This window comes from Ornithorhynchus anatinus, chromosome 15 (genome assembly GCF_004115215.2).
Source record: "Ornithorhynchus anatinus isolate Pmale09 chromosome 15, mOrnAna1.pri.v4, whole genome shotgun sequence".
Taxonomy (NCBI): Eukaryota; Metazoa; Chordata; class Mammalia; order Monotremata; family Ornithorhynchidae; genus Ornithorhynchus; species Ornithorhynchus anatinus.
This window is the reverse complement of record NC_041742.1, coordinates 17,508,161-17,531,793: the sequence shown is the minus strand read 5'-3', so window position 1 is coordinate 17,531,793 and position 23,633 is coordinate 17,508,161. Positions and strand designations below refer to the sequence as shown.

The 23,633-nt window shown below is 46.5% G+C and overlaps 1 protein-coding gene across 4 annotated transcripts; it reads left to right on the top strand.

The window, feature by feature from the left end:
- On the top strand, positions 1–18,481 carry LOC100083853 (arylsulfatase D-like). 4 transcript variants are annotated; one of them, XM_029080124.2, is made up of 10 exons: positions 1–191; positions 6,727–6,876; positions 7,921–8,042; positions 8,951–9,073; positions 11,597–12,020; positions 12,639–12,775; positions 13,971–14,105; positions 14,577–14,739; positions 16,791–16,912; positions 17,927–18,481. In XM_029080124.2, exons 2-10 carry the CDS (start codon positions 6,743–6,745, stop codon positions 18,295–18,297), a joined length of 1,731 nt encoding a protein of 576 aa, XP_028935957.1. In that variant the 5' UTR covers positions 1–191; positions 6,727–6,742; the 3' UTR covers positions 18,298–18,481. The 4 variants fall into 4 exon arrangements, with proteins under 4 accessions (XP_028935957.1, XP_001514413.2, XP_039770162.1 ...); XM_001514363.4 differs by having other exon boundaries at positions 97–173; XM_029080123.2 differs by lacking the exon at positions 1–191 and adding an exon at positions 528–608.
- The last annotated feature ends 5,152 nt before the right edge of the window (positions 18,482–23,633 follow it).

The following is a 23,633-nucleotide window of genomic DNA, read 5'->3' as shown; positions in this document are numbered from 1 at the left end:
AGTCCCTACCCTGTCCCTCTCGGAGGCTGTCGGGTGTTTGGTTTGGAGCACGAGGGACTGGCTTCCCCCCACCCACTTTCTCCTCCTCCTGCTTTTTCCTGCTTTTTCCTACTTTCTCCTGCTTCGTTGCTGCTGCTGCTGCAGAGACCCGAGGGCCGGGGTCGCCCCCGCAGGTTTGGGGTCGTGGAAAGGTCACTTCGAGTTATTGGGAAGGCCGGGGTCACCCCGAGAGATCTGGGGGTCGTTCTGGGGGGTCTCTTTGAGATGCCCTGGGGTCCCGGAGGCTGGGGGTGGCCTTTGGGGCCTCCGGAGTTAATAGTGATGGCATTTGTTAAACGTTTACTATGTGCGGGGGACCCTGGGGGGAGATCCCGGAGAGATCCGGGGGTCTCAGCAGAGCGGTGGGGGCTAACACGAATCGTTGCGGTATTGGTTACCTCCTGGCTAAGTGTCGAGCACTATACTAAGCGCTGGGATGGAGCCAAGTTCAACAAGTCCCATGTGGAGCTTACAGTCTCAGGGGGAGACCGGTGATTAAATCTCTCTTTTGCAAATGAGGGAACTGACGGCCAGAGAAAGGGAGTGACTTGCCCGAGGTCACCCAGCAGGTAAGTGAGGGAGGCGGGATAAGAACCCAGGTCCTCTGGCTCCCAGGCCCAGACTCTTTCCACTCTTGCTGCTTCCCCAATTTCTCACGGGGGAGAGGGGGAATTATGGTGGCCAAACTGTGACCCCCTGAGTGATCATTTTGTACCCCCATTAGAATCCCACCCTCTGACACTTTCCATTATTTATCATCCTACCGAGCCTATGATTTCTATTAATATCTGTATCCCCCTTTAGATTCTAACCTCGTCATGGGTAGGGATGTTGTAATGTACTCTCCCGAGCGCTTGGTACAGTATTTCACGCTCAAAAAATTCCACCGATTCCTCCCTCCAGAAACATCCCTTACGGGAGGCTCTTAGGCGGCAGGCCCTGCGAGAGGTTAATTTTCAAGTGGATGCTGAAGTGGAGACGTCTGTTTGATAGCTGCAGGGTTTTCTCTTTCTAGCTGGCTAGAGTATGTGTTGTGTGGGCTATGTATTGTGTGCCAGGGCATTGTAGTACAAGCTTGGGAGAATACAGAAGAATTAGTTGGCAGGATCCCGGCGCTTAAGGATGTTAAAGTCTAGCAGAAGATGCAGATACAAAAATGATTTCCGGATCACAAAAATGATTTATACATAGAAGCTAGTATGGGCAGGGAACATGTCTACGAACTCTACTCTTCCAAGTATGTAGCATAGTGCTTTACACACAGTAAGCACTAATCAAACAAATGATTAATAATAATGATGGTATTTGTTAAGTATGGGAAGAGGGAGGTGCACAAGAATTAATGCTTAGGTGATGAGATATGTAACATAGGTGTTTGAGGTTCAGGAACACTTAGCTCTTAGAACAGTGCTTGGCACATAGAAGTACTTAAATGCCATAATTACCATGATATTATTATTATTATCATTAATAAGAGAAGTGGCAGGGAAGATACCAGGTGGGGATGTTACAGATTAATCAGAGAAGGTTTATTGTCATTTTCTCCCATCTTCAAGGTTTTAAACGTCTTGGACAAGCAATTGTATTGGGTGCTTACTTTGTGCAGAGCACTGTACTAAATGCATGGGAGAGTTCAATAGAACAGTATATAACAATATATAACAAAGCTGTATATAACAGTATATAACAATATAACATGTACCCAGCCCACAGGGAGCTTTTCTGAGGCATTTTCTATTTAAGCGAATTAAAACCATTGGAAGCTTCCAAACCTCACCTGATAGCACCACTTGTGAAACCGTTTGTTACTCAAACATCGGTATTTATCGAATATTGTGTGCAAAGCACTGTACTAAGTGCTTGGGGAAGTACAATACGATAAAATTGGTAGATATGAATCCTGCCCCCAAGGAGTTTAGAATATAGGGGGGAGAGAGAGACATAAAATAAATTTCAAAGAGAGTATAGTGCTATGTAGGTAAATGCTGTGGGGTTGGGAGGAGTATCAAAATGCTCAAAGGGAAAGCATTTGCTAGAGGTGATGCCCCAGGATGGATAAAATACAATCACATCAGACACTGTCCCTGCTTTGGTGTGGGCTCACAGTCCGAGGGGGAAGGAGAACAGGGATTTATTCCCCATTTTACAGCTGAGGAAATTGAGGCACAGAGATGTAAGGTCACAGCAGTAGGCACGTGGCAGAGGTAGGATTAGAACCCAGGTCTCCAGACTTTTATCCCGTCCTCCATCCACCAGGCCGTGCTGCTTCTCACCATGATTTTTGCTGCCTCTTACCATTATTTTTGCTGCCGAAAGATATAAAATTGGTTTAACAGAACTGCTCCTAGTTCTTAGTTCCAGTCACAGGGGAACCCGGATTCTTGATTTGCAAATAAACTCCCTGGTGGCACAAGATAAGAAAGATAAAATACTTTGAAAGTAAGTGTTGAAAAGCTTGTGGTAATTGGTTTATTGCCTTGCCTAGCTCCAATCCATCTGATATTTGCTGTGGGTTTATTGTGTGGACCCTGATTTGGCTCCCTTTATTCATTTCCCCTTACAGCTCCATGGCATTTAGGTCCATATCCGCTATTTCTCTCCTCTGTCTCCCCATCTAGAACCTAAATTCGTTGTGGGCAGGGAATGTGTCTGTTGCTGTTCTCTCCCAAGTACTTAGTATTCTGCACACAGAAGATGCTCAATAAATACATATGTCTGACTGTAGAATGCTTTACTAAGTGCTTGGCATAGTACAATAATCAGTAGACACCACAAGTGTTTCGAGAGAGCTCGGTCTCTAATCTCTGCTGGGGCATTGAGCAAGAGGCAAGTAGAGGTGCAGTAGGTGAGGAAATGTTCTTAAAAGTTTTCTATTATACCTGAGGGACCTGCTTGTTGCCTAAATGACTGCAGCATTGAGCCCACACTCCGCTGCAGACTGACAACCCTCAGGTTGATTGAGGCAGATTGATCCTCAGAGCGGCCAGCCTGTTTTTCTGGATCCCTGTTAGATCGACCTGTTTGGGGCAAGGAAAGTGTCTACCCTACTCTGTTACACTGTCCTGCCCCAAACGCTTAAAACAGTGCTCTGCACCCAGTAAACATTCGCTAAATACCGATTGTTTACCCTCCAAGGTTTCTTAGTTGGAAAATTTCACTCGGCTGTGTAAGCTCATTGTGGGCAGGGAATATATCTGCCGATTGTTGTAATGTACTCTCCCAAGCGCTTAGTACAGTGCTCTGCCCATAGTAAGCAGTCAATAGATACAATTGAGAGAATGAATATAATACCATGAGACCGACTTTAAAGCAGGCAGCCGTTGTAAGAAAGTGAGGATTTATCTTTCCGCACAAGCAATGTGGCAAAGGTATGTTTTAGTCAGATTTGATCTGATCGATTAGTCATATTTAATGAGCATTGACAGTGAGCAGAACACTCTGCTCAGCACTTGGCAGAGTATTCATTCATTCATTCATTCAATAGTATTTATTGAGCGCTTACTATGTGCAGAGCACTGTACTAAGCGCTTGGGATGAACAAGTCGGCAACAGATAGAGACAGTCCCTGCCGTTTGACGGGCTTACAGTCTAATCGGGGGAGACGGACAGACAAGAACAATGGCACTAAACAGCGTCAAGGGGAAGAACATCTCGTAAAAACAATGGCAAAGTACAAAACACCAGAGTTGGTAGCCATGGTCCGTGCGCCTGGTGACCTCGCAGTCAGTTGACCATCAATAGCATCATCAGCCATAATGAAAGACAAATATCTCTATCAATCACTCATACTTATTGAGGATTTACTGTGTGTAGAGTGTCGTACTAGAAGCTGTGCTTATCTATACATACCTTTCACTGTGGAAATGAAATGTCTATCTTTCATATTGAAATGATATATAGGGGTGTATGTATTTCCCAGCATCCTGAGCCAAACATCGCTAAACTCCCCTTAGCACTCAGGTACATATATGTGTTTGATTAATCCTATAATCGAATTGTACTTTCCAAGCGCTTAGTAGAATGCCCTGTACAAAGTAAGCGCTCAATAAATACGATTCAATGAGTTGTTCGTTATGACAGCATTGTAGAGTTTTATATTTTTCTCCTCTGTTAAGCTCCTTGTGGGCAGGGAATATATCAGTCGATCAGTCATATTTATTGAGCACTCACCATGTGCAAGAGCACTGAGCTAAGCTCTTGGGAGAATACAATGTAATAGTTGGTAGTCACGTTCCCTGCCCAAGACAAGCTTGTAATTTCAGGGGAGTGACAGATGTTAATAGAAATAAATAAATTCTGCATATGGACATAAGTGCTGTGGGGCTGAGGGAGAGTGAATAAAGGGTGGAAATCGAAGTCACTTTTTTCATTCTGTATTTCCCAAACATGCAGTCAAGTGCACTGCCCCAAGTGAAGGGAAGCAGCATGGCTTAGTGGAAAGAGTACGGGCTTGCGAGTCAGAGATTCTGGATTCTAATTCTGGCTCCACCACTTGTCAGCTGTGTGACTTTGGGCAAGTCACTTAACTTCTCTGTGCCTCACCTCATCTGTAAAATGGGAATTAAAACTGTGAACCCTACGAGGGACAACCTGTTCACCTTGTATCTACCCCAGCGCTTAGAGCACGGTTTGGCTCATAGTAAGCGCTTAACAAATACCATTATTTTTATTAAGTGGGTGCTGAATAAGTACTACTACCGTGAAACCAGCAAGCATCTCCAAAATGATTTGTATCATTTTTCAAACAGGGTTATTGTCTCTGGGTGTCATTTTTCTCAGCGGCGAAAGCACAGGCGCGATTGACTCAGCCTTGTGATCCTTTGTGTCCCTTGCCTTCCCTGCCGTCAAGGACCGAAACAGGGATAGGAGGAGGAGAGGAAGTAAATCTAGGCAAGGAATTGAGAATGTTTTCAAGAGAATATTTTAGGTCTTTTGAGAGACTTAGTATTATGTCCCTTCTCCATTGAGTTGAATTCCTTAGAAAGCCCTTAATGGCAACTATGGTGCAAAACCACAGTGCGTTTAAATCAAGTTGCTTTGAACCCAATATGTGGTGTTAGCTCATTTGGAGCAAAACAGTGACTGAATCAAGGATTCTTGATCAGCAGTCGAAATCAGAATCGTTCAGATTTCTCAGCGGTAACATACCTTCACACGCACACTTTAATCAGTGGTGTTTATTGAGCACTTACTACGTGCCGAGCACTGTCCTAAGCTCTTGAGGGAGTACAGTGCAACAGAATTAGCAGACATGCTCCCTGCCCATAATGAGCTTACGGTCTAGAGGGGGAGACAGATATTAATACCTTTAAACGATCTATTAAAAGTTATTTTCATTCAATCGTATTGCAGATGTGTGCAGAGCACTGTACTAAGCTCTTGGAATGTACAATTCAGCAACAGATAGAGACAATTCCTACCAAACAATGGGCTCACAGTCTGGAAGGGGCAGACAGACAACAAAACAAAACAAGGAGACAGGCATCAATACCATCCGAATAGATAAAAAGAATTATAGATATGTATATATATACATATATATATTTAATAAAATAGTAATGAATACATACAAATATACACAAGCGCTGTAGGGAGGGAAAGGGGTAGAGGAGAGGGAGGGAGTGGGGACGATGGGGAGGGGAGGAGGAGCAGAGGAAAAGGGGGGCTCGGTCTGGGAAGGCCTCCAGGAGGAGATGAGCTCTCAATAGGGCTTTGCAGAGGGGAAGAGAGGATGTGAGGACGGAGGGCATCCCAGGTCAGTGGTAGGACCTGGGCCAGGGGTCGACAGCAGGACGGGCGCGAACGAGGGATCATGAGGTTATCGGTAGAGGAGCGGAGTGTACGGGGTGGGGAGGAGAAGGAGAGAAGGGAGGGGAGGTAGGAGGGGGCAAGGGGATGCAGAGCTTTGAGGCCAAGAGTGAGGAGTTTTTCCCTCATGCAAAGGTAGATAGGCAACCACTGGAGGTTTTTGAGGAGTTACTTTTAGTTGGAATTATTTCTAAGCTGCTTCATGTTTTATTTTCTCCTATGCCACCTGCTAGATCGACAGAGCAATTTAGTAATAATGATTCACTCAATCTTATTGACTGAGTACTACTATGTGCAAAGCACTGTACTAAGCCCTTGGGAGACTACAATGTAAGAATAGCGTGGCTTAGTGGAAAGAGCATGGGCTTGGGAGTCAGAGGACATGGGTTCTATTCCCGGCTCCACCACTGGTCTGCTGTGTGACCTTGGGCAAACCACTTAACTCCTCTGTGCTTCAGTTACCTTATCTGTAAAATGGGAATTAGGACTGAGCCCCACATTGGACAACCTGATTAGCTTGTATCTACCCCAGTGCTTAGAACAGTGCTTGGCACATAGTAAACACTTAAAAATTTACCATCATTATTATTATTTATATTCCCTGCCCACAATGAGCTTAAACTCTAAAGATGATATTTAAGCACTTACAGTGTGTCAAGCACCGTTCTAAGTGCTGGGATAGATACAAGCTAATCAGGTTGGACCCAGTCGTTGGCCCCCATATAGGAACCTGACTTTCATATTTGTTCTTTGCTTTGTAAGTTTGATCATTCAGATCTAGTACATGCACTTTGAGTCAGTGATACGGTTGAATTCAAGTTCTTGCCTCGTGAGAGAGTTTCGATACCAGCGTGGCTGATGAATTGATTGATTTTTCAGGAGCAGCTTTGCCATTATGCCAGTCATATGTCTGCTTCTTGGGGCCCTGGGCCTGTGTTCGGCAGCTGATTCCAAACCCAATATTCTCCTGATAATGGCCGACGACCTTGGTATCGGGGATGTTGGTTGCTATGGAAATGATACTCTCAGGTGAAGATTCCGTATCTAAGGATGCGTGTTTGGATTGTCGGTGGTATTTAGTGAGCGCTTTCCATGAGCAGAGCACTGTACCAACCACTTGGGAGAGTATCCTAGAGTGGAGAGGAGTAATTGTGTGATGAAAAAAAAAACCAAGAGCCCGGGCTTGGGAATCAGAGGTCATGGGTCTGAATCCCCGCTCTGCCACTTGTCAGCTGTGTGACTGTGGGCAAGTCACTTAACTTCTCTGTGCCTCAGTTACCTCATCTGTGAAATGGGGATTAACTGTGAGCCTCACGTGGGACAACCTGATTATCCTGTATCTACCCCAGCGCTTAGAACGGTGTTCTGCACATAGTAAGCGCTTAACAAATACCACTGTTATTATTATTATCATTATGAGGAAATTTTTTCGGAGAAAGGGGGCTTCAAAATGATTACTGGCAAAAAGAAATCCAGTTGTGGGTGTCTCTCAGACTCTGAGTTTGTATGTCTCAAATCACATTTATTGTGGTTTTATCTTTGGCAGAAAGCCAGTTTGGGGCTAGGTTTAGCAAAACACTACCAAAACTCGTAATTGAGGAAGAGGCCGAGACTCTTTCCATGGAACGAAGCGGATGGAATTCTCGAGTGTAGCGCTTCCCCCTCCTCTCTCCTCCGGCCGTGGTCCTGGCGGGAAGTCCGGCAGGTGGGGTGAGCTTCCATGGGCTTCAGTCCAGCCCAGCCCTGCTCTCGGGCCTGAAACAGTCTGACAGACCATGGCAGACTTCGACTCCTTTGCTTAGCCTCCATGAGGTGTAAAGCAAGTCATTTAGGGAAATGGAGCTCTTGTGGGCAGGAAATGTATCTTTTCTTGTATTGGACTCTTCCAAGCGCTTAGTAGGGTGCTCTGCACACATAGTAAGCGCTCCATATGACAGAATGAATGAATGAGTCAGTTTCTCAGGGAGAGCTTTTCAATCACGTGAACTTTTTTTCCCACTTATTTTCAGTTCTGTGATGTGCAGTTTGGAATTTGCCACCAGTAAGCATGGGTTCTCGTCCTGTCTCCTTTAGGACCCCAAATATCGATCGGCTTGCAAAAGAGGGGGTGAAACTGACTCAGCACTTAGCCGCCGCTCCCTTGTGTACCCCGAGTCGAGCTGCTTTTCTAACTGGCAGACACGCCTTCAGATCAGGTGAGCCGTTTTGGGGCAAACAGTGGATTGTGTGGAATTTGTGCAGATTTGAATACGCATCTGGAATGGTTTATTCAGCAAAATAAGGCTTAATGAAAAGGGTGAAAGAAAATATTCAAGATAAAGAAAAAAGAATCCTCACTGTCTTTTTGCATACCACAAGAGCACCTAACCTATTTTGGATGAATCGGAGAAGCTGCATGGCCTAGTGAATACAACAAGGACCTGGGAGTTAGGAGCCCCTTGGTTCTAATCCTGGCTCTGCCACTTTTTTTTTAAAGGTACGTGTTAAGTGCTTACGATGTGCCAGGCACATGGAGCAGGGGTTAAATATGAGATAATCAGGTTGGACAGAGTCCATGCCCCACAAGGGGCTCACAGTATAAAACTCCAGATGACATAACTGCGGCCCAGAGAAGTGAAATGACTTTAAGAAGTGAAGGTCACCCGGCAGACGAGTGGCGGATCTGGGATTAGAACCCAGACCCCGCTGACTCGGAGGCCCGGGCTCTATCCACTAGGTCGTGCTGCTTCCACTCGCTTTAGATAGTTGTTCTGCTACTAAATATCTCGATTCACCGAGTTGTGACACTGGTTTTTGGTGCTCTTTGTTCTAAAGTGGGTCGTTTCTATTTGGCACGCTCTGACGTACGGAGAAACACGCCTGTGTGCTCTCTTTCCCTCTCCTCGAAAAGTATGAGTCTGCTCTCCGGTCACTGATCCGTTCCTTAATCCAGATAGCCTCCGCGCTGTAATTTTGCCTGGTTCAATTCAGTTTATTAGTGCCAGAGAGAGGCCTGTTCAGAGACGGACCGCTAGCCCTGGTGTCTGACTAGTTTAACCGTCGGCATAGGTTTGCGTCGGGTTTTTAAGTGGCCCAAAATGAATCCGCTTTTAATGTTCCATAGGCATGGAAGCCAGCAACGGGTACCGTGTCCTACAGTGGAATGGGGGGTCAGGGGGACTCCCCATTAATGAAACCACCTTTGCCAAGATACTGCAACAACAAGGCTATGCCACGGGACTTATCGGTAAGCGGAAACGTGTTCCGTATTGCATTAGTGCAGTAATGTTTCCCAGAGGGAGATAGAGTTTTGCTTCCCCACGGTCTGATTAGAATGAAAGAGGGTCCTGCTGTTCACCCTATGATCGGGGACGGGAGAAAAACAACCTCCCCACTCCCAGTGAACAGAAAGCTTTATTTGATCCACAATGGTGTGTTACATTTGGATGGGGTTGAGGGACAGCGTCATCTAGATCAAAAGCCTCAGACAGTGGATTCATCTCCCTGTCCCAAGAGTAATCATTGGTATTTATTGCGTACTTTCTGTGTGCAGGAGCGCTTTACTAAGCCCTTGGGAGAGCACCGGGTGACAGAGTGGGTAGGCACGTTCCCTGCCCACAGCCAGCTTCCAGTCTAGAGGGATCTGCGGGTCCCCCTTTGGTCATATTCTCCTCGGAAAAAGGAGGAGGCCCGTTGTTCTCACAGGTTGTATTTCTGAGCTTGCACCCTAGTCAGCGAGTGGAAGGCCGACCTGTTTGGTCAGTGCCTTTGACAAGGGGCTTATAATCATTTATTAAATCAGTCATTCCATTAAACTGATCCACCCTGAGAAGGGTCCGTTTTTCCTTCTACAAATACCTTTTTTTTTAAAATGGTATTTAACCGCTTACTATGTGCCAGACACTGTACTGAGCGCTAGGGTAGATGCAAGCCGATCAGATTGGATGCCGTTCCTGTCCCATGTGGGGCTCACAGTCTTAATTCCCATTTTACAGATGAGGGATCTGCAGCACAGTGACTTGCCCAAGGTCACACAGCAGACAAGTGGCAGAGTGGTTATTAGAACTCAGATCCTTCTGACTCCTAGGCCCATGCTCTAACCATTAGGCCGCTGCACCTCTGCTATAACGTCTGACCGTTCTAGAGCATTGTTATATGCTTGTTTTATGTAGAACTCAGTTTTTCCACATTATCAGAGACTTAGGTTGGTAAGTAAATTTTTGGCAGGATAATGGCATCTATTGAGTGCTTACTATATGCAGAGCACTGTACTGATCGCTTGGATAAGTGTCCTCCTCTCACTCTAATAATAATAATAATAAGGAGGAACCATAGTGTCCGTTTTAAAACTTTAAATTTTTGATGGCATTTTCTTCTTCCCCTCCTCCTCATATGTTTTCCTCCTCCTCCTTACCGAATCAAGGTCAATTCGAAATACAGTCAATCTATCAGTGGTATTTGTTGTGCTCTTAGTGTTTACAAATGACTGTACTAAAGGGCTTGGGAGAGTAATGATTTGTTGTGCTCTTAGTGTTTACAAATGACTGAACTAAAGTGCTTGGGAGAGTAATGATAGAATGAGTAGACAGTCCCTGCCCTCAGGTTTTACAGCTTCAAATAGCTTTTGGTTTTTGAATGTTGTCAATTTCCATCTGTGTGTGAGCCTCTCAGCCACACTGCACTAAAAGCAAGGGAGAGTACACATTATTAGTAGTAGTAGAGTTGGATAGATGTGTTCCTTGCCCACAGCAATTTAATAATAATAATAATGTTGGTATTTGTTAAGCGCTTACTATGTGCCGAGCACTGTTCTAAGCGCTGGGGTAGACATAGGGGAATCAGGTTGTCCCACGTGGGGCTCACAGTCTTAATCCCCATTTTACAGATGAGGGAACTGAGGCACAGAGAAGTTAAGTGACTTGCCCACAGTCACACAGCCGACAAGTGGCAGAGCTGGGATTCGAACTCATGAGTCCTGACTCCAAAGCCCAGGCTCTTTCCACTGAGCCACGCTGCTTCAATTTACACACAAGCCTGGTAGTCAGGGGACCCGGGTTCTAAGCCCAGCTCTCCGACTTGCCCGCTGTATGACCTTGGGCAAGTCACTTAACACCTCCGCCCTTCAGTTTCCTCAGACTGTGAACCGCATTTATGACAGGAACCGATTATCTCGTGTTTACAGCAGTGCTTAGAACAGCGCTTGGCCCGTAGTATGGACCTGTGCCCGATGGGCATTGGATATTCAACCTGTCCTTAGCCGCACAGCACCTATGTACATATCTGCAAATTGTTTATTTCCCCCTCTGACTCCTAGATTGTAAGCTCTTATGGGCAGGGAATATTTCTGCCAGCTCTATTGCGTTGTACTCTCCCAAGCACTTTACACGGTGCTCTGTGTGCAGTAAGTGCTCAATAAATACCTTTGATTAACAAATATCTTAATAATAATAATAATTTAATAACATCAGGAAGGTGATGAGCAGAAGACAGTGCCATTTTAAAACCAGGTGACATTCAATCCTTACTCGTTGTGTGCAGGGAACAGATCCTACCAACTCTTTTGTATTGTATGGTCCCCATCAGTGGTATTTACTAAGTGCTTACTGTGTGCGGAGCACTGTACTAAGTGCTCGAAAGAGTCCAACACAACAGAAATAGCAGGCGCGCTGCCTGCCCAAAATGAGCTTACAGTCTAAAGGGCTCTGCGTGTACTGAGCACTCAGTGAATACCGTGGATTGATTTTTTGTATTGATTTTTTTTAATCTCCAGGGAAGTGGCATCAGGGAGTGAACTGTGAATCTCGGAATGACTCCTGCCATCACCCGTTGAACCATGGCTTCGACTTCTTCTACGGCATGCCTTTCACCCTGATAAACGACTGTCAGATAGGCAAGCCCCCTCATATGGATGCGGCCTTTCGAGCAAAACTCTGGTTTTCCACGCAGGTCATGGTCTTGGCGGTGCTCACGCTCACCCTGAGTAAAGTGACCGGCTTAGCTCCCGTTTCCTGGACCGTCATTTTGGGTTGTGGTCTCCTGACGCTTCTGTTTTTCCTCTGTTGGTACTCCAGTTTGGGTTTTGTACGCTACTGGAATTGTCTCCTGATGAGAAACTATGAAGTTACTCAACAGCCAATGGTTTTAGAAAAAGCAGCCCCTCTTATGCTGAAGGAGGCGATTTCATTTATTCAAAGGTAACCCAACTTTCTCATTTTCTCGGAGAGCGTGCGTTGCCTGAAATGTCATCGATGGTACTTACTGAGCGCTTCCTATGTGCGGAGCACTGTACTAGGCGCTTGGGTCACCCTATACCAGAGTTTTGATTTATATTGGAAAATTGTGGTATTCGTCCATTCATTCATTCTTTGTCAAATTTATTGATCACATACTGTGTGCAGAGCACCGTATTAAGCCCTTGGAAAGTACAATTCAGCCACAGAGACGATCCCTGCCCACAGCGGGCTCACAGTCTAGAAGCAAGGAGACAGACATCAAAACAAGTAAACAGGCAATGCTTACTATGTGCCACACGCTCTGCTAAATACTGGGGAAGATGCAAGATAATCAGGTCAGACATGGTTCTTGTAAGCTCCTTGTGGGTAGGGAGCATGTCTACCAACTCTGTTATTTTGTAGTTTCCCAGGAGCTTAGTTCAGTGCTCTGCACACAGGAAGCGCTTACACGCCACTGATTGGTTGACAACATTCCTGTCTCTTGGCATGCAAAGGAACAGAAGCGGAAAGTTAATCGTGCCTTTCGATCGGGGTCCGAGGGAGGCCACTCGTCTTAAAGAGATGATTTGATTCTTTTAGAAACAGGAAGGGGCCATTCCTCCTCTTCGTTTCTTTGCTGCATGTCCACATTCCACTGGTCACCACCGAGAGGTTTCGGGGAAAGAGCAAACACGGAGCCTATGGAGACAGCGTCGAGGAGATGGATTGGCTGATAGGTTGGTGAACATATGGCTGGATCATCTCTCGGACTTAGCTGAACGTAGAAAGCAGCCCAACAAATATGTCTTTTTCCATCAATTTCATACGCCCTAATACTTGAGCCTTTTGGTCCTGCTTTTTTTTTTAAATGGTATAATTTGGGGAGAGGTGCGTCCGTGGAGTTGCTATGGTTTGGAGACGTCATGACAGCGTAAGACAAGAATCACTTGTGTCAAGCGCCAGTTCTAAGCACTGGGTAGATACAAGTTAATCAGGTTGGACACAGGTCCTGTCCCACGTGAGGCTCACAGTCTGAGGAGGAGGGAGTAGTAATAACTGTGATATTTGTTAAGCGTTTACTCTGTGCCGGGCACTGTACTAAGCGCTGGAGTATGATTTAATCCCCATTTTTCGGTTTTTCAGTTCTCTGAGGCACAGAGAAGTTAGATGACTCGCCAAGGTCTCACAGCAAGCAAGCAGCAGAGCCAGGATTAGAACCCAGGCCCCTGCCCTTTCCACTAGGCCATGCTACTTCCTTGTTGTCCTGGAAGAAGGAGTAGTATTTATTAGGCAGTTACTGTGTGCAGAGCACTGTACGAGGCACTGGGAGAGAAAACACAGGTCGGTTTTAGACATAGTCCCTGTCCCTTAGGAGGCTCTCAATGACTGTCAGAATTAGAGCATTGAATGAGGTTGACATGTCCCTTTGAGGGACAGGGACCCTGTCTAATTCCCAGCTGTGTATTCTCTCCCAGAGCTTAGTACAGTGTCCCGCACACCACAAGTACTTAACAAATGTGATGATTACTATGGTAAGCGGCACGGCCTAGTGGATAGAGCGCGGGCCTGGGAGTTAGAAGGACCTGGGTTCTAGTTCCGACTCCTTGGCCAAGTCACTTCACTTCTTTGGGTCTCAGTTCCCTCATCTGTAAAAAGGGGATGAAGAGTGTGAGCCCCATGAGTGACAGGGACTGTGTCCAACCTGATTAGCTTGTATCTACCCCACCGCGTAATAATAATAATTGTGGTATTTAAGCCTGGCACAAACTAAGCGCTTCAAAAACACCATTAAAAACAAAAAATCCTCGGTGGCCCGAGAGTGATACTGTCCTTCCCACACCAGCAATTTAGTGTTTTCATTTGTCGAATCGAGAGACAGTAGGGTCCGTTAGTTCCTATGGTATTTTTCACCACCTTTCTCTTTCATTGCAGGAGAAATTCTTGCCACCATTGAAGAGGAAGGCTTGACAAATAGGACTCTGACTTACTTTACCTCAGACCACGGAGGACACTTGGAGGCGAGGGAGGGGGTCTCTCAGCTTGGAGGCTGGAATGGAAGATATAAAGGTGAGACCAGCAGGATTTCTTAAAGCAGTAGGCAAGCAGGACACGGGGCGTTTAAAGCAGCCTTGTGTCGTGGAAAGACCATGGGCCTGGGAGTCAGGCCCTGCCCCTAGGAATCTCGCAATAAACACCATTGATTGATTGGAGGATGTGAACTCGTATGAAGATGAAGCAGGTTGCAACTGAATTAAACATTTTTTGTTTCTTCTGCACTTACCCAGAGAGGTTAAGTGCCTTGCCTAATGTCATCCAGTAGCAAAGTGGTGGAACTCATTCTTTCCACTAGGCCGTGCCCAGATGTTCAGTTATCATTTATTGATTTTTATCAGTGATACTAAGCACTGACGGTATGCAGAGCACCATACTAAGGACTCGATTTATCCCTAGGCCTGCCCAGTCTAGTAAAGAATGATCCTGTCAACAGCTTGAGAGTCTTACGGGCTCATTGTGGTTTCTGCTGTTGTCAATCTGCAGGAGGCAAAGGAATGGGAGGCTGGGAAGGCGGGATCCGCGTGCCGGGGATTTTCCGGTGGCCGGGCGTGCTGCCCGCCGGCGGGGTCATCGACGAACCCACGAGCCTCATGGATATTTTGCCCACCGTGGCCTCCTTGGGTGGAGGAACCCTGCCCCGCGACAGGTAGGGAAACAAAAACCTTCCGGGAAAGATTTCGTTCCCGTGTGAATATCTGTGGTGTTTCTTCCTTTCTTCAAGCACCATCAGCGGTGTTAGTGAGGAGGTCAATTTTGTTCCAAATGGATTTTATCCCCCGTGTTTTCCGTCGGAGTGGGACAGGATGATTCTGGAAAGCCAACGGTCAGCAAGCTGCGGGATTTCATGTGATTATGGATTGTGTGGGCCATTTAATTTAGAAAGGTTGATTGTGTTTATGATGATGAAACCGGTGGAGAATGCCAAGGATTCGTTTTTTCAAAAGCTGTGAATGATTACCTAAAGTTAAGTATTCTGCCACATTTTGGGCAAAGGATATATAGGCCTTAGTTTCCCCTCCTGGATCCGGGCATGTGTGTGTTTGTAAAAGTGTGAGCTTTTTAATAAGGTGCAGATGATCACCAAAGGCTGTACGTGCTCTGTGATCTTAGAGGATGACTTGAACCTCTCTGTGCCTGTTTCCTCACCGGTCAGATGGGCAAAGAAGAGTCAACTGGTCAAAAAAGCCCATTGTTCCTAACACTTAGCCCTGAGCCCTGTTAAGACTGGGGTTGTGTTCTCTTCTGTTTACTTTCCCCTGCGCTTGGCATTTATTAGGGTTGTTCTGTTCAGAGACAGAACTGCCGATGGTGAGATTGGACTGATGGGTCTGAATGTCACACTCCTACCCGGCCTAAGAAAAGAAAGCAGGGACTCCCATCTGTATGGAGTGAGCAAGACTCCAATGACTGTCGTCAGTGGTATTTATTAAGCGCTTGCTATGTGCAGAGCACTGTACTAAGCGCTTGGGAGAATGCAATACAAGAGTTAGCCAACATGTTCCCTGCCCACAACGAGCTTTACGGTCTAGAGGGGGAGATGGACCCTAATACAAATAAATGATAATAGAGATGTAAAGATATGTAGGTTCATGTTGCAGGTTTGAGGGTGGAGTGAATACTCTACGCCCCAAAACCCCAAGCGGGACATGCGCCCGAATTGTTTTTACAGTAGAAATTTCGCATTCCCCATCCTGTAGTCCCACAGCAGCACCAAAAGACTTGGATACTTACACCGCTATAGGACTTACAGGCATATCTTTATGTTATGGTTATTATTGTGTTAAGCTCATACTATATGCCAAGCGCTGTTCTAAGCCCAGGGATGCATACGAGGCACCCAGGTCAGATGCAGACCCTGCTTCACAAGGAGCTCACAGTCTGAGCGGGAGGGAGCACGGAGGTAGAATTCCCATTTTTCAGATGAGGAAACGGAGGCCCGGAGGATTTAAACGTCTTACCCGAGGTCCCACAAATGCCAAGTGGCAGAGCTGGGATTAGAAGCCAGGTCCTCTGACTCCTAGGATCCTTCCACTAGGCCATGCTGTTTCCTTACTCTAGTACTGCCTCCTACCTGGAATTTATTCTCCTCCTCCCACCCCCCAACTTGATTGTCAATTCCTTGAGGGCCTGGTTAATCCCTTTTAATTCTGTTGTACTCACGAAAGAGCTCGGTACAGTGCTCTTCACACACAAGTTGTTCAGCTAATCAATCACTGGTATTTAGGAAGCGGCTCTGCCGCATGTCAGTGTGACCTTGGGCAAGCCACTTCACTTCTCTGGGCCTCAGTTGCCTCATTTGAACAGTGAGGATTTGAGCCTTTGAGACCCATCTGGGACAGGTACTGTCTCCAACCCAATTTGTTTGCATCCACCCCAGCACTTAATATAGTGCCTGGTACACATTAAGTACCACAAATATTATATTTTTTGTTCTTTTGTCCCAGGCGATTAGTACACTGCCGTGCACATAGTAAACACTCAATGAATATGATGGGTTGATGGAATATGACCTTCCTGGGCTTAATTTAAAGCCTGACTTTGGTTATGGATATCATGTCAATTAGTATTCTGTCTTCGCTCTGACTTTCTTCCTCCTGAGCATGCTGATGTCTTAATTTAATGTCTGAGTTTTGGCCTATAGCATATGAAATTAGCATTCTGCCTCCATTCTGACTTCCTCTCTCTCCCCTGAATCAGGGTGATTGATGGCCAGGATCTGATGCCTTTGCTAAAAGGAGCAGTTCAACATTCTCCACACGAGTTCCTGTTCCACTATTGTGGGAAACACTTGCATGCTGTTCGATGGCATCAAAAGAGCAGTGAGTATAAATCTTCTCCACCCGGTGTAGACTCAACTTGGTTTTTATAATTGATTGCCTTAGAATCGAATGGATAATGCTGGAATTGAATCAGGACCTGAGTTTTACTCCCTACTCTGCCACTTGTCTGCTGTGTGGCCTTGGGCAAGGTGGTGAGCCCCATGTGTCCGACCTGACTGGCTTGTATCTGCCCCAGCTCTTAGTACGGTGACCGGCACATAGTGAGCACGAAACAAAAAACCACCGAGTGACAGCTGAGAGAGGAGGACAAGAGATCAAGTGGCTTTACTCAAGGCTTTAATGATAGTCCTGATCTTCCAGGTATTCCTTTGGAGAACCCCCAAAAAAGAGATAGCTTCGTACAGGTCAAGTGGAATCCATTACTGAATAAACTTATTGTCCAATGATTCAGTTTTCTGCTAAGGGAGTAGGGGGAGATTAGAATAAATTATGGTGGTGGGAGGGAGAAATACAACTGGCAAGAGGCAGGAGTCAGAAAGAGACAAGAATCAATCAGGCAATGGTACTTACTGAGCACTTACTGTGTGCAGAGCCCTGTACTAAGTGCTTAGAAGAGTATAGTAGAAGAGAGTTGGTAGACACATTCCCTGCCCACAGTGAGCTGCCAGTCTAGAATGGGGAGGCAGAAATAATGAGAGTTGAGATAATGAAAATTCCGTGTCCGTTCACGGGACCCAGCTCTGAACGTGAACATGTTTTCAGCTAGGACAAAACTTGAAGTGTTCTGGTCAAAAGCTGCCATTTAACAAATGGTTAAACCTTTGCCACAACCTTAGAGGAAACTAGATCATTGGAAAGTTTTGCTCGGAAATGGATTCCACTTTTCCCATATGTTGAGTGTCTGATTTTGGTGGGTTATTCGTCTGGGAGACAAGGACTTTTAGAGAATCCTGGTTCACGAGGCTGCTTCAGTATGAATTTTCCTTCTGAGAAAGCCACGAAATCTCCTTGTCCCAAACCGACTTCCCTAACAACTCTCTCCTACCCTTCCAGGCGGTGCCGTCTGGAAAGTCCACTACGTGACGCCCGTCTTCCACCCCGAGGGAGCCGGAGCCTGCTATGGGAGAGAGATTTGCCCGTGTTTCGGGGCCCATGTGACCCACCACGACCTGCCCTTGCTGTTTGACCTCTCCGGGGACCCTTCGGAAGCCAACCCGCTCTCCCCCGCCACCGAGCCGCTGTTCGGCACGGTGCTGGAGAGGGTGGAACGAGCTGTGGAGGCCCACAGGAGGACCATCACGCCTGTTCCCCAGCAGTTCTCCTTGTCCAATATCGTGTGGAGACCGTGGCTTCAGCCTTGCTGCGGGACATTCCCCTTCTGTTTCTGTGACACTGAAGCCGACCTCTCCTCTCCCCGTCCCTAAACTAATCTGGGCTGAAGTCAGCCAAGCAATCCATGGTATTTTAGTGCTTACTGAATGCAGAGCACTGTAGTAAGCACGAGGGAGAGTACTGCAGGGAATGCGTCTGTTATATTGTACTCTCTCATGCGTTTAGTGCAGTGCTGTGCACACAGAAAGTGGTCAATAAATACAGTTGTTTGATTGTTTGATGATCTCTTCCCTGAAGGTGCTTACTGGGTAGCTTGTAAAGGACATAGGTGACCCATTTTTGGCTCTCGACAGTTTATCCGATCACTTTGGTCCATCCCTATCTGCTGTGGCTCACACGAGATGAGCTCCAGTTTCCGTATAAGTTTTAATGGAGTCCTTTTTCTCCTCTTGTATATGCTCAAATTTTTGAGATGTTGGGTCGACGCGTACTTTGTATGTACAAACTTTGCGTGGTGATGGAAAGTATCGTGGACTAGCTCCCAGCCCGAAGCACCCTTCAAATCGATGCTTTCTCAGTGGTTGAAAAATAGGAGTCCCTGGATTGCGGGAATATTGTATTTTTCCTCATTTTCCCATCGAGATTTCCAAGGAACGTGACTATTAACCTAATGAGTTTTTCATTCATTTTGACATTTTTGCTTTGCCCCCAAACTGTTTGCAAATTAATTCTGGTTTTGCAAATTTAGGGTGGAGAGCATCAGCGTTGAGGGTCATCCCCAGCTTTTCCATCCAAGGCTTCCCGTGCCCCTCATTCATCTGGAACTAGTGAAGGTAAGAGTGGGAGTGTGACTGGAAGATCGATGCCCTCTCACCATTTGGGTGTAGAAAGTTGTGCATTTTTTGAATGGCATCAGTCTAGCAGTGTATTTCCCATTTTTGTCATGTGAGAGGAGAAGAGAGGAAAGGGGTGAGAGATAGGAAAGAGGTGAGAGAGAGTAGAGCAGAGGGGTGAGAGCGCTCACAGGGTATGAAACTAGAGTTCAGGCGGCAGTTATGTACACTGACTCTGTGATTCTGTTGCTACCTTCCCAACTCTCTGATGTCTTCGCTTACCCAGACTGTTGCAATCCTGATTCCTGCTCCAGTGCTGCCCCCACACCCCGCTACCCTCAACTCGGTCCCGACAGGTCCTCTGGGCACCCCTGGCCCACCAGTGTCAGAGGCAGGAGGGGCCACACAAATGGAATGGTGGAAATCTGATCCTAAAAGTATTCATTGTTCCTGCTCTTACCTTCCCCCTGTGCCGGAGTTTTTTGATGGAACATCCTTCGCCTGATAAACCGTCTCTCAGAATCTTTGCTAACCTTTGCTGCCTTAGGGAGGTGCTCAGTAAACCATCTTTGATGATGATTGAGATGTGATTGTGATGAGTTTGCCAACGGGCCCGGCTGAGCCATATGGGTTGGACTTGTGCCTTCACTTGTCCTTGTGAAATTCGTCCTGCTGTGTTCTCTTCCTTTTGCTTCCTTGGTTAGCTGCTCTTTGAGTTATTATCATTCTCATTATTATCATTATCATCATATTTGTTAGGCACTTACTATGGTTCAAGCACTTTTTTAATAAAAATGTTAGGTCTTAAGCGTTTACTGTGTGTCAAGCACTCTTCTTAGCACGAGGGTAGATGCAAGTTAAGTTATCCATCAGTGGTATTTATTAAGTGCTTACTGTGTGCCGAGCACCAGGGAGAGCACAGTACAACCGAATTGGTAGAAGCGTTCCCTGCTCACAAGAAGCTAGAGCATCTGGTCACTGAGATTGATTTTCTCTGAGAACAGTCAATATGAGAGGGATTGATAAAACACAGATCAACCTTCAGAGATAAAGGTCATGCCTAAATTCCCATGGTAAGAAGTCTGGTCTTTCAAGATGGACTGGGGAAAGAATTGCTTGATCTCAACATACTTTCTACCCTTTTAGAAAGTCAGCCAACTCCTTAATATCTGAGCCATAATCAATCAGTGGTATTTACTGAGCACTTACTGTGTGTGGAGCACTCTACTAAGCCCTTGAGAGTATTAGGTCACCCTTGGACGTGACCCATCTATCCCTCAATTGCAACAAAGAGGTGAGGAGTGAGAGAGAGGGATGAGAAGCAACGTGACCTAGTGTAAAGAACCAATGAATGGGACTCGGGCGATTTTTGGAAGGTATTTGTTAAGCGCTTACTATGTGCCAGGTACTAGTGCTAGGGTAGATACAGGCTAATCAGGTTCGACAAAGTCCATGTCCCACGCGGGGCTCAGTTTTCATTCATTTTTAACAAATGAGGATTAAACAGTCCTAACCACCCCACTCAGACTCAGAGTGCCTTGTGGGACAGGGGCTGTGTCTAATCTAGCCTAGTTCTGGGCATGTAATATGGGCCTAACGAATACCACAGTTGTCATCATTAATGATGATGCTTATTAACTCTTAGTAGGAGACCTTGCCTAGTAAAGGAGGGTATACAGATATTGTCCTCTGGACTGTTAACTGACAGTAAGGCTTAGTGTTAGTAAATACAGTAAAACTTTAACCCAGCCTGTCCTATTAACTATGCACAGGAAATAAGGGAAAAGAAACAGGAGGCAGGAAGCAGCTGCAAGTGGTGAGAAATGTCTCTTAGGGAAACACCCTTCCATAAGCAATGGCATTTACCGAGTGCTCCCTGTGTGCAGAGCACCGGACTGTACGCTTGGGAGAGTCCAGTACAAGTTCTACGGCCTAATACGCTTATGGCTTGGTGGAGAACGCCTGGGCCTGGAGCCTGAAGGACCTGGGGTCTAAGCCTGGCTCGGCCACTTGACTGCTATGCGACCTCGGGCAAGTCACTTTACTTTTCTGGGCCTCATTTGACCTCGTCTGTAAAATGGAGATTAAATCCTTCCAATTTAGACCGTGAGCCCCACGTGGCACAGGGACTTTGTCCGACCTGATAAACTTGTATCTACCCCGGCATTCCTCTTCACCTGTCGACTGCGATGAACATTCACTCCGCTCCACCCTCCCGTATGCTTACAGATCTATTCCCCTTCAGAAGAAGAGGGTGGCTTTTGGGATCCTGTAGGTGGCAGACCTTGGAGAAGGAGCATTGATCAATCCGTAAATCATATTGGATTATTTTATGGCATTTGTTAAGCGCTTACTATGCGCCAGGCACCGTTCTAAGCACTGGGGCTCACAGTCAATCCCCATGGCTTTACAGATGGGGATTTCACAGTAGGTCAAGGTGCTTTCCCTCTGTCCATGAATGCCATGTGGGACAGGGTCTCTTGTCTTGCCAAACGCAATGCTTGGCACATAGGAAGCGCTTAATAAATACCACAAATAGCTTTGTCCTTTTATATGTGCCCTCCTTTGCCCCTTCTCCCCTGCTCACACACTTTGTTCCTTCCAAGCTAAACATCTCCCCGTACCTTTTACCGAGATCCCACTCTGGAAAAAGCCATGAGGTAGGCAGTTCCTGGAACCCGAAAGCCAGTTCCAAGTTGGAAAGGGACATGGGGCGGGGAGGTCACGCACAGACTCCCTCCACTTGTCGGGTGGGCGGGGAGAACGGTCTGCCTTTTGACCTACAGTGACCTACTTGACTCCAGCCCTTTCTAGGTGCAGAATCATCCATCCCTGCCCACCCTGAGAAGCAGCGTGGCCTAGTAGATAGAACACGGGCCTGGGAGTCAGAAGGACTTGGGTTCCAATCCCGGCTGCGTGACTTGAAGTCACTTCACTTCTCTGTGCCTCAGTTTCTTCATCTTTAAAATGGGGATAAGAGTGTGAGCCCCATGTAGGACAGGGAGTGTGTCCAGCCTGATTAACCGGTCTTTTCCCCAGCATTTAGTACAGTGCCTGGCATTTAGTAAGCACTTAACAAATACCAAAAAATGTGTTTTCCTTAGGGTTGAGCTTTGTTTCTAAAGGTTTTCCTTTCTCCTCAGGTCTCAGGCCCCGCTCTGCCTCACCTTGCTCAGGACAAGTGTTCCATTAGGAGAACATTTCCTCTGCTAAGGAATTGTGATTTAGCCTCCTCCAGGCCTGCAGAGAAGGAACCGTGAAATACCTTTCAGGATACAGGTGAGAGAATCCGACCACGTAGCCTGCTGGCCTGGCTTCAGTCAGTCAATCAGTCAGTGGTTTTATTGAGCGCTGATGGTGACAGAACACTGTACTGAGCGCTTGGGGAGCGTACAGTATAACAGAGTTGGCAGAAACGTTCCCTGCCCACAATGAGCTTAGAGTTCCTTGTGGGCAGGGGTTGCATCTGCCAACTCTATTGTGTTGTAATTTCCCAATCAGACCGTGGTGTTTTTTGAACATTTACTAAGTGCAGGGCACTGTCCTAGGCACTTGGGAGAGTACGGTACAACAGAAATAGTAGAAGTGCTATCCTAAGTGCTTAGTACAATGCTCTGCACAAAATAAGCACTCAGTCAACACCAGTGACTTTTTTAATGGCTTTTGTTAAGTGAGTACTTTGTACAAAGGCACTGTTTTAAGAACAGGGGTAGATACAAGTCCTATCTTCAGTCAGTAGTATTTTTTTGAATTCTTATTGTGTGCAGAGCACTGTACTAAGCCCTTGGGAGAGTACACTACAACAGAGTTGGAAGAAGTGCTTTCCAAAATGCTTAATACAGTGCTCTGCTCCCAATAAGCACTTAATGAACACCATTGATTTTTTTAAAATTTTTAAATGGTATTTGTGAAGCACTTACTGTGTGCCAGGTACTCTGCTAAGCACTGGGTAGATACAAGCTAATCAGGTAGGAGACAGTCCAAGTCCCACATGGGGCTCACAGTCTTAGCCTTCACTTCACCGGGTGGGGTAACTGAGGCACAGAAAAGTGTGGTGACTTTGTCCGAAAGCAGACGAATGGCTGAGCCGGCGACTAGAACCCAGATCCTCTGACTCCCAGGCCCGAACTCTTTCCGCTAGGCCACTTCACTCCTCGGGAGGGCTTGTTCCCAGATTCTCCGAACCAAGAGCGCAGAGCCACGTAACCCAAGTGAGGATGGCAAATAGACCCCTTCTGTAGCTACTACAAAGGAGCCACATTGGCGAGGGTTTAGAAGATAGCCGCTTCCAAAACTTTCGGATCGTTGATCCTTGGGGTTTAAAACATGGCTGTGTTCTGTTCCTCTTCGGCTAATGGGAGAAACAAGGAGTTGGCCGTGGTCCACTGTGGAGTGTGTTTTGTGAGGATCCCAGCCCTGAGCTAGCTTTCTCTGCCAACCTCTCTCCCTCTCTCCCATGGGCACATCATGAACCCCGCTCCAGTCGGCGCCACACACCACTTGTAAGAATCACCTGCTTGGCAAGAGAAGCGGCTTGCCTGCTGGGTGTAGCGCATAGGCCAGGGAAGCAGAAGGACCTGGGTCCTAATTCTGGC

Bases quoted from the DNA above. Each gene is read 5' to 3' on its own strand.
- LOC100083853 (XM_029080124.2), top strand. From the start codon at position 6,743: ATGCCAGTCATATGTCTGCTTCTTGGGGCCCTGGGCCTGTGTTCGGCA. The intron at 9,074-11,596 runs GTAAGCGGAAAC...TTTAATCTCCAG, and splicing joins CTATGCCACGGGACTTATCG to GGAAGTGGCATCAGGGAGTG. The intron at 16,913-17,926 runs GTGAGTATAAAT...CTACCCTTCCAG, and splicing joins TCGATGGCATCAAAAGAGCA to GCGGTGCCGTCTGGAAAGTC.